Source organism: Tauraco erythrolophus, chromosome 5 (assembly GCF_009769465.1).
Source record: "Tauraco erythrolophus isolate bTauEry1 chromosome 5, bTauEry1.pri, whole genome shotgun sequence".
NCBI lineage: Eukaryota > Metazoa > Chordata > Aves > Musophagiformes > Musophagidae > Tauraco > Tauraco erythrolophus.
In genome coordinates this window covers 1942442-1952837 of record NC_141469.1, presented here as the reverse complement: position 1 = coordinate 1952837, position 10396 = coordinate 1942442, and the positions used below count along the sequence as shown (strand labels likewise).

General features: G+C 58.0%; 1 protein-coding gene across 2 annotated transcripts; it reads right to left on the bottom strand.

Moving 5' to 3' along the window:
- Positions 1 to 885: 885 nt before the first annotated feature.
- On the bottom strand, positions 886 to 3144 carry SOWAHB (sosondowah ankyrin repeat domain family member B). Of its 2 annotated transcripts, none has more exons than XM_086612398.1 (2): positions 1772 to 3144; positions 886 to 1678 (listed from the first exon to the last, which is right to left on the bottom strand). In XM_086612398.1, the coding sequence occupies exons 1-2, from the start codon at positions 3142 to 3144 to the stop codon at positions 886 to 888; spliced, it is 2166 nt and encodes a 721-aa protein (XP_086468524.1). The 2 variants fall into 2 exon arrangements, with proteins under 2 accessions (XP_086468524.1, XP_086468525.1); XM_086612399.1 differs by having other exon boundaries at positions 886 to 2245; positions 2342 to 3144.
- Between the last annotated feature and the right edge of the window lie 7252 nt (positions 3145 to 10396).

Here is a 10396-nt window from a genome sequence, read left to right as displayed (position 1 = left end):
ACAGCTGGTTTTCTGCCTGACACAGATTCTTGTCCCAACACTTTCAGTCCCCAGGCATGGGAACGTGGCTGGAGCCACCACTCGGGTACCGCTTCCTAGTCCTGTGGTGTGAGCAAAGGCACTGGAGGTGCAGGAAGGAGGGGGCGGTATCGGTGCTGCCGGGCAGCCCGGGGCAATCGTGGGGAGGAGAAGGGCTGCGGTGCTGCCCTGCATTCCTTCCTGCATGGGCTGGTGGGCAAGACTGGCTGAGAAATGGAGTGGGTGGGTTACACCCTCCTCTACTTGGGGCTCTCCAGCTGCCGCCCTCTGCCCCAGCCAGTCGCTCTCTGAGGACTCTTGCTGGAAGGCTGGACCTTGATCAACTGCATTTTTAAAAGAGGGACTTGTCCTTAATCCGCTGGGATTAAAAAGGGACGCCGTTTTAGCTACTCCCCAGAATTTAGGTGGTGTAAACAAGAGCTTTGCAAACCTCAGGACCAACAACAATGTGTTGCTGTAAGCAAACGCGTGCACTCCGCCCTGGCTGGGGCCAGGCTGTGAGCCGCTTCACGCCGGAGTCTGAGACCTCGAACCCAGGGTCCCACTAACGCTGGTGGTTCTGGCTTCACCCAGCAGCGGGTACCTGCCCTGTGGGGTGCACAGGAGTTGCCTACCGAGGGTTGTGCCTGCTTCCTGCAGTCGTTACGTCCTCTCACTGGTAGAAAAGCGAAAAATGGGGGAGAGGGTAGAGAGGCTCAGACAACGGTTCACTGGGTTAATTTAAAAGTACATTCTTCGATAGGCTCAATGTGTTTCACAGCTTTTCTTCTGCCTGCCTCTCTTCCTCTTGTGGAATGGCCACCAAGGTCCCGTCTCCACTGGCAGGGGATGCCAGGGAGCTGTCTCTCAGTCACACTTGCTGCCAGTTCGGTGGGATGCCGACCGATGTCCGTGCTCCAGCCTGAGGCAGGCGGGCAGTGCTGCCCTGCCAGCAGTCAGCGAGACCTTGCTGACGGAGGACACGCTGCGGGCCAGGGGCTGCGTGGGGAACATAACTGTGTCACGGGGTGCCTCCAGGAGCTGCCAGATCTCCCCTGAGGTGGAGCTGCCCAGGTACTCCCAGGGCCGGCGCCCGCTGCTGTCCCGCACCTGCACCTGGCACCCCAGCTGCAGCACCAGCACCTTGATGACGAGCTGGTGGCCGTGTATGGCAGCCAGGTGCAGCGGAGTGTACCCGCAGCCTGAGCGGGCATCCACGTCCAGGGCCAGCCCAGCCTGACGTGCCGCTGTTGCCAGCTCCTGCAGGCCTGGCCCATCACCGTGCTTGGCCAGCCAGTGAAGGACTGTGAAGCCTGACATGAAGTCTCGCTGCAGGGCCAGCTCTGGCTCTTCCAGGAAGAGTCCCCGCACTCGAGCCCAGCACCCCGCTGACACCGCCACTAGCCAGGCGTGCTCCCGCTGCCCCAGCGGCACCGACTGCCCCCGGCTTGGGACATTTCTACAGGAGTGCTTTGAGGGTATGATGCGTGACTGCCTCCCACAGTCATTTGGTAGCGACGAGGGGATGCCCTGCACCTCCATCAAAGCAAGCTGGCACCTGATGCTTCTGAAAACAGGCAGCAGTGCTGGGGGGTTGCTCTGTGGGCTTTGGAACCCTGCAGGGCCCTGTGCTGGCAGCAGGGACTGGAATGGGGGTGGCCTGGCAGAGGGTGCGTGCAGGGACCCAGATGAGGGTGGTTGGTTGGGTGACTGTGGTGGGGATTGGGATGGGGGTGGCCTGGTGGGGGGCAGCACCCTAGGGCCTGATGGCAGTGGCAACGTGTGGTATGGGTACAGCAGCAGGGCTTGAGATGGGGTTGGTCCGTTGGGGGTCAGAACCTTGGATCCTCTTGATGGTGATGGCCTGGTGGGGAGTTGCTGCATGGACCTGGACTGTGATGGGGGCAGCTTGGTGGAGGGCAGCACATCTGGACCTGATAAAGGGGATGGGGACTGGGAGGGGCTGGAGGGGAGTGCCTGCAGGGACCGGGACAGGGGTAGCACCCCTGGGGCGGACAGCAAGGGCAGGGACCGGGATGGGGGTGGCTGGGCGGAGAGTGAGTGTGGGGGCCGGGATAGGGGCAGCTCAGTGGGGGACAGCGCCCTGGGGCTGGATGACCGCAGTGGGCACTGGGATGGTCCGGTGGGGAGGGCTGCCGAAAGTGGGGGGACCTTCAGCAGGGGCATCCCGGTCAGGGGCTGTGGCGGAGACCGGGGCTGAGGCAGCCTGGCGGGGGCCACCGGTCCGGGCCCCAGCGGCAGCGACTGGGATGGAGGAGACCCTCGAGGGCGTTGTGGCGGCAGGGACCCGAACGGGGCTGACCCAGCGGGAGGCAGCACCCCGCGCCCCGGCGGCAGCGGTGGGGACCGGGACCGTCTGGCAGAGGGCGGCTGCAGGCTGCGGTACGGGGGCGGCGCGGCGGGGGGCAGCGGCGGCGATCGGGACGGGGGCGGCTCGGCGAGGGTCGGCGCCCCGAGACCCGACGGCAGCGCTTGGGGCCGGGAGCGCGGCGGCCCGTCGGGGTGCAGCGCCCGGGGACCCGCGGACAGCGGCCGGGTCCGGTAAGGGGGCGGCTGCGCGGGGGGCGGCGGCGGGGAGCGGGAGCGGGGCGGCCCGGCGGGGGGCGGCGCTCCGGGGCCCGGCGAGCGGGCGGCGGCGGCCCGGCGCGCCCGGCGGCACTCGCAGCAGGGGCCGCCGCGGCCCCGGGCGGCGCAGCCCCCGACGACGGCGGCCCCCGGGGGCTGCCCCTCACCGGGCCGCCCTTGCTCGGCCGCCTTCCCTGGGGGGCTGCGGCGCCTGTCGGGGTGGCGTCGGGGCGGCGGCGGTTCCTTTTCTTCCCGCTGCTCCTCCGGAGGCGGCGGCGGTAGCTCCTCGTCGAGGAGGTCGCGGTACCTGCGGCGGAGGACGATGTCCTTGGAGGCGCCGGGGGCGGCGGCGGGGTGCACGGTGGCCAGGGAATTGACCAGGCTCTTGAAGTATTCGCGGCGCTCCCGCCGCTGCTGCTCCGGCAGCTCCGGGTCGCGGAGGAAACTCTGGAAGTGGCGGAGCAGCGCCGTGTTGGGGGCTCGGCCGCCGGCCCCCCAGAGGAAGTCCAGCACGGCCTCCTGGCTCAGCTCCCGCGCCATGCTCCGGGCCAGCCGGCTCGCCGTACTCCGCCTCGGTGCTGCACGTCGGTGCTCGGCGCTGCGCTCAGGTGCGCGGCGCTGCCGCGCCGGGGAAACCCGCCTCCTGCCACGCCGGGCCTCTCCGCCTCCTCCTCCTCCTCCTTCGTAGCCAGGCCAACACCCCCAGGTTGCCTTTGCCCGGGGTGGTGGCCCGTGGGGCTGCGGGGCTGAGGTGGTGGCGGTGGAGGAAGGAAGCAGGGCAGAGGGGCTGGAGGAGCCTTGCTAGTGCTCTGAGAAGAGGCTAATTTGTTGGCTGGCCGTGAGGAGGAAGAGCGCTTTATCAGTCGTTATGTCAGTGAAGTGACAAGAGACGATGGGCACAAATTAAAATGCAAGAAATTATGTTTGCATGTGAGGAAAAACTCTTTTACAGCGAGGATGGCGAAGGACTGGAGCAGGAGAGATGATGGTCTCCATCCTCAGGGATGTTCAAAGCTCCCCTGGATGCAATCCTGCTCTGTGTGACCCTGCCTGAGCAGGGGCCTCGACCAGTCCATGTCCAGTGGTGCCTTCCAACCTGACCTGCCCTGATATTCTGTGGCTTGCCAAAACTGGCCATGAAGATACGAGAGTGTGCCGTGGTTGAGGACAGCTGTTATTACAAGCGCGTGGGGTTGTGCCCGGGTGCGATAACCACACACAAATACCAAGAGCGTGCCCGGAGTCAAATTATCTCTCTCATCATCTCCGTATTCACTCTGTGGCTGAGATGGGTTGGACATGCATCCTGCTAGAGCGTGGATCTAACGTTCCGTATTGTTGACGCTACTATCACGAGAGCGTAGACTACAGCTGAGAGGGGTGGGTAAGATCAGTGCCCCCGTGGGCACTGCGCCCTCTGTACACCAAATGACAGCCCCTGGCCCGAGGAGTTTGGGGAGTGAGCAGTGGGTGGACAGTGTGGGAGCGAGGATGTGCTCTTTTTTTCTGTCTGATAGTCAGGGAACGGAGGCACGGAGGCACGGAGCTCAATACAGGCTCACTGGCTTTAAAGAGGTCTGGATGAGGCCCTAAGTCACGCTCCACAAATCACCTCTACTGCGAGCTCCCGGGTATCCATAGATATTTTTAGCTGCCTGTCATCTAGGCAGCTGGAGTGTCCTCCAGCCTGCTGCAAACCCAGAGGGTGTGCAAACTTCACGAACCCCAAGCAGAAAGGTATTTATGCCTTGAAGAACTGTACCAAAAGCATGTGCAAAATGATAAAATATTAACACGAGCTTTACCCTTTTCCCAGGACCTGCACCCGACGCAGACGAACACCACCCATGGGATGTAGCCGCCCTCTCCTACAACATACACCACAGGGAAAACCAAAAGCAAGACGTGGCAGAGCAGGTAGTGGAGTTCCTCTTGCTGTGCCGCGCAAGGAACCCAAATCTCGGAGAACCGAAAGACTTTTCTGCTACATTGCTGAAATTGTAACTTTTAGCCTAGAAACTTCCCAGTTTCTTTTGCAGCAGATGTCGCGGACAGGCTTGTGATTTCTGATTCGGTAGCACAAAACCTGAGGATGACTTTTCAGGCTCAGACCCTGCAAACACAGGCAAGAGAGGATGAGTGCGGCCGTGTTGCTCTCGAGGAAGCCAGCTGTGCACCTCTGTGCTTTCGGGTTGCTGGCTCTGGACCGTTCCTTTCTGCTGCCGTGCGTCATGATGCCGCTTTACAGAATAAATTGCCCTGTGGAGCTGCAGGGCTGCGAAACTGTAACCTCTGGAGTGGTGGGAGCAGCCCTAAAAGAAACTGGAAAGTTTTCAGGCTAAAAGTTACAATTTCAGCAATGTAGCAGAAAAGTCTTTCCGTGCGCCAAGATTTGGGTTCCTCGCGCGGCACAGCAAGAGGAACTCCACTACCTGCTCTGCCACGTCTTGTTTTTGGTTTTCTCTGTGGTGTATGTTGTAGGAGAGGGCGGCTACATCCCATGGGTGGTGTTCGTCTGCGTCGGGTGCAGGTCCTGGGAAAAGGGTAAAGCTCGTGTTAATATTTTATCATTTTGCACATGCTTTTGGTACAGTTCTTCAAGGCTTAAAATACCTTTCTGCTTCTGGTGAGCCCTGAATCGCAGTCCCAACTCCGTATTTGATAGCAACAGGCTCTCAGTGGAGATGAAATGAATGGGGCATAATGATATAACTGTCATCACAAATAAGAGAGGAGGGTAGGCTGTGAAGATAAAAAATCCAAATAAATAACGGGCAAATGGCAACACTACTATCAAAGTGTTGTTTTGGTTTAATGAAGTCAGGCATAAGAAGGCAGCTTTGCATGGTATGAAATTTCCATGTAAACACCCCTGAAGGTATTATTTTGCTTACTATAAACTTAGCTTTGACTAAAAATCATAGAGGTTTTTCTCCTGAGAAATGCTGGCGCTCACCCCGTCAACGTTTTTCCTGAAGTTGGTGGAACACACTCACGTAACGTGGTCACCTGAAGAGCCTGCGGGACTGAGGCTGGCACCGAGTGCTGATGCTTTTGCGTTGCTCAGGCTGGAAAAACCTCACGGAGCTTGGTCGAGGGAATTGGCTTAAACTAATGCATCTTACTCCACAGTCACTGCTGGCTGGGAGCGTGCCGCTTACTGGATAGCTCGGATGATGGACAATGATGTGGCAGTTGGTTGTAACCCGTTTGGTTATGGATCTCTCTCGATACCCTTTGTAGGCACATGCAAAAGTTTGCTGAAAGAGTCGCTCACGTTGTTTCAGAGGCAGGCTAAGTGCTGGTACACGTCTCTCCCCTTACAGCTGAGCTGCAAATCACATTTTGGGGTTCAGAGGGTGCAAAGCTGCACGCAGGCGAGGAGAAGTGCAGCACTGGTACCTGGAGTTGCCCCATTGCCTACTTCACGCTCAGAGGTTTAGACAGACTCTTGTTCCCCCTTATGCTCTAATGATTTAACTGTCTGCAAATTGGTCACTGTCAGTTGTGGGTGGCACTTCTCAGAACGGCTAAATTTACCCCGGTCTCACCCTCTTTGGGAGTTCTGGACACACCAGCTCTTGACTTTTTGGGTGAAATTTGAGTAAGTTGTGAGTAGTGCTAATCACAAAATGGAGGCAGGATCACGCATTTCTTCAATATTAAAAAAAACCAAGCCCACCAGTTCGTCTTGTAGCTTCTGATTGTTGTGCAAGAAGATGTTGCCTTTAAGGAGCTGTATACCTGTGTTTGTTTGTAAACAGGAGGTCAATTAACCCAAGTTCTGGGTCTTCTTGTGTATTTTCCTGTCCCTGTAATCTGACAAATTGCCTCGCAGCTGACCCAAAATGTTATTAAAGCATTGACATGCCATCTCTGCAAACTGATCCCAAACAGCTTTGGAAAAAATGAAACAGTTCCTGCCTGGTCTCTACAACGAGGGACTGGCAATTACCTTTGCCCGGGTACCGCTTGCTTCGGAGCAGTGATGAAACTTTCAGAAGCGAGGAGCCTGCTTCATCCCACCAAACACTGGGAATACAAGGAACTGCCCTAGCTGAGATCTAGAAAGATTGCAGAACATTTCTTTATCTGGATGCTTTTTTTCCCACCCCCCTGCTCTTCCAGCACGAGCAGCCATACCCAGGAAGGTCCGTGCGTGTGAGTAACGCACGGAAAACTCGGCCACAGCTCTCCCAGCTTCGGGCGAAGGAAGGACACGGTGAGTGACGTTAGGGTTTTGCCAGCGCAGAAGATCTTAGCGTGAGTTGGGCGGTGCTGATGTAGGAGTATCGTGCGTGCCTCTCATTCAGGCAGGGGGAAGCTACGTCTGCCTCACCCACAAGTGTTAACGAGGGCAACTCTTTAGATATGATCATCAGGTTTCCACTAGAGGCTGCACTGGTCCGAGCACATTTCCCAGTACAGGCACGCTCAGCAACTCCTCACCTGGAGCCGTGCATGCAGGAGGAATTTGCTGCAAGAGCAATAACATGAGTGTAATAGAGCAGCCTCCCTAAGATATTAGCAGTAACACCGAACATTTTAGCGTAATAAAAGCGCGGCGTCAACTATGCTTGCGGAATTTGACTGACAGAAACCTGGTCAGTGTGGTTTGGTGCAGCAGCTTTGCTAATGGTGGCTGCACCTGTGCCCAGTTAAAGGCTGCTGCTCAGGTGCAAATCCTTTGTGCTTTGTTTGGGTCCTGTTCAGGCTGGGGGAGCATGTCTGGGTGACCACCCTCAAACACCAGCTCCTCAGTCCTTCACAACGTGATAAAAGAAGCTGTAGAAAAGAAGGGCCTGGACTTTGTAGTGCTCTACAAACAGCGGCATGTTTCTGCACAGTGGTGCAAAAATGGCTTTGGGAGGGAACCTTTAGGTTGAAGGGTGTACGAGCGGTAAGTCTACCCCTGAGGTCTAATTGCTTGCTACACTAGCTCCTTTAGCTGTAGGAAGTACTCTCAGCTTTCATCTTTTTGGCTTTTTTGGTTTGTTTCTGTGGACTTTCGCATAAGGAGGCGGCTCTGACGTGCCTGTAGTTCAACGTGTGCTCCAGGCGTGCAGCCCATCAGGTTTCTGTCTTGTGTACCCTTTTGGGGTTTTGTATCCCGCACAGCACTGCGGGACCTGACCCAGCCGGGCCCTTCCTTGGTTGTGCGCTGGGGAGTTTAGCCCTAAAACTCCCACTTTTGCAGGTCAAGGGGCATCGTGCTTGGCATCAGGTTGTTAAATGATTTGCCAGTTGGAGCAGCAAGGAGCCAACTGTGTTTTCATCTCATGTCTGGAAATCACTGATTGGAGTGGGAGATCTGCTGGCCACCAAGGCTGGTGTTGGGTATGCTCTGTTTAAAAATGAAATATTGGTGTGTTGGGCAGGAGGGGAGAGCTTGGAGAAACAGGAGGAATGAGGTGTGCAGGTTTTGCCCTCTGCATAGTTGTAGGAGGGCGTTAAGGGCTCGTTTTGGCAAACGGCCCCAGCTGTGGGAGCTCCTGTCTCACTCCTTGTTATAAATACCTCTCTGCTGGGCCCCTGGCTCCCTTCTTAGCCAAACTGGCAGCGGGAGGACCTTGCCAGTCGCTTGTTTGGCCATCTGTTTGCAAGCACCGCTGGAGCCGATGGGTCTCTGCTTTCAGCTGGCCCCCCCACCGTTGAAGGGCTACTGGACTCGGAGCGACGCTTTCAGGTGAAGGGGTCGGGCTTTGGGGCAGAGCAGCGCGGCCCCCCCCCCCCCGGTGGGCTCCCCAAGGAAGAATTAATTGCAATTACTGTTGGGCACTGCCAGCCGTCCTACTGCAGCCCCCCCCGCGGCTCCAGCTCACTTTGGGGGTACCCCGCGCGGTCGCTGGGCTGCAGCCGGTCGGGGCGGTGCCACCCGCGCTGCCCGGCGGCCCCGGGGGAGGGCCGGGGGGGTCCCGCCTCGCCGCCCGGCCCCTTTGCATTGCGCATGGGCCCTCCCCGCCGGGTGGCCATGTTGCAGCCCTAGCAGCCAGCGCGGAGGCGGCGGCGGGCCGGGGAGCGCAGCGCACTGCACCGCGATGGCCGTGGCCGTGGGCAGACCGGCGGTGGGTGCTGCGGGGGACGATGGAGGCGGGGGGGGTACTGCAGTGCGGGAGGGGCGCGGTGCGGTGCCAGGGGCGCGGGGCTGCGGGCGCGGAGGCGTGCGGTGCCGGGGACTGTAAGGCTGCCGTGCCCGGCGTGTAACGCGGCGGGGTGCGGGGGTGCGATGCCGTGGGGGGGCGCGGCGGACCCGTCGGGCGCCGCCGCCTGTGCCCCTTCCCGGGGCCGAGGGGCCCGCGGAGAAGTTTTTCCGCAGCGGCTCTTTGTTGCAGCGGGGCCCGGCCCGGCGGCGGGCAGCTCCTCCCGGAGCCCTTGGCGTGGGGCAGCGGGGAGGCACCGGGGGTGCTCCCCGGGCAGCTCCCGCCGGGAGCGGGGCCGCGTTGGGTGCCTTGCCGCGGGGAAGGGGGTTGTTCCCCGCTGATTCCCAGGGATGGGAGAAGTTGGGAACGGGGAGGGGTGGGCAGCCGGGCGGGCGGGGAAGTGCCCGCAGCCGCCGGGAGAGGCTTTGGGTGGGCGCTCGGCTGCGGCGGGCAACAGCCACGGGAATCCCGGCGTGAACGGCTGCCGAGGGGCACGCGTGTTCTGCATCTTCCAGCGTGACCGTTGTGCTGGCCGGGAGGTTTTGTACATCCATGTTGAGGAAGACAAAAGATTTCCCCTTTACAGAGAGAAAAATAAATAAAAAGTAGCCCAGAAACCAAAACCCAAGCCCGCAAAAACTAACAGATGCTGTTCATCGCCCCCCCCCCCCCCCCCCCCAAAAAAAAAAAAACCCCTTTCTCTTGTATCCAGCTTGCAGAAACGTGAATGAAACTCCACCATGACCAAACTGAATGCACTTTTGTGCATCGGCCGGGGGAGGGAGAGGGATTTGACCGACTTCCCGGTAACTTTTTCAGTGCTTGCGAGTAAACCAGATGTTGCCCATGAGCGCCGGACTTGAATGTGGCTCCTTCCAGTAATAAGCAAATGGTCTGTGTTCAAGATGAGGCCGGGATGAGCCAGTTTGTTTTAGCATTTATTAGGTGCTTGTGGATCTGCGGGGCTGTGGGGTTCCTCTGGTGTGGGGTTAATGATGTTACTGGAGGTGGGGAATTTCGCTACTAAGCAAAACAAGACCTAATGTTTGTTAACAGAATACCTATAAATTATATCAGCTGGTTTTTTTAATGCTTTTTCTGAAATGATTCCTTGATCTTAAGCTCTAAAGCATACTTGGAAATTGAAGTTTGTCTCTCATGTAAGAAGATGCATTGAAATCAGTACTGGAGCTGGTTTTTACTGGAGGCTGAAGGGTTTTGCCAAGCAGAGGCGTTTTGCTTTGTGTAGAGTAGCAACCTCGCACCATGAATAGGGTCAGGAACGCGGCCTATTGCAGGACGTGATGGCCTTTTGGTTTTGTGTGTGAGTTTTGTTTTTTTTTTGTGTCATTATATTAACCTGATGCCACTGCTCAGCCTGTCACGGTTTTGGTTAATCCAAGTCCACGTGCAATCCCCAAAGAGCATCCCTAGAGGGTTTCACACCAGCTAAATTAATTTGGGATCTGTGCGCCACTGAGCCTGATCCAGCAGGACTGTCTGCAGAATAAAGCATGGTTCAGTGTGAGAAGACTGTGAGTGTGGGAGAGGGAAGGATAAACAGCTGGTGGGCAGACCATTTATTCTGCAGAATCTCTGTTTTTTGGAGAAGAGGCTTGTTTTATCTCGGGGTGATAAGAGAAGAAAGGACA

What these genes read in the sequence shown, in the direction of transcription:
- SOWAHB (XM_086612398.1), bottom strand. Translation starts at nt 3,144, where the DNA reads ATGGCGCGGGAGCTGAGCCAGGAGGCCGTGCTGGACTTCCTCTGGGGG. An exon ending in CTGCCATCAGGCCCTAGGGT is followed by an intron (nt 1,679 to 1,771) that starts GCTGCCCCCCAC and finishes ACCCTCTGCCAG; the next exon opens with GCCACCCCCATTCCAGTCCC.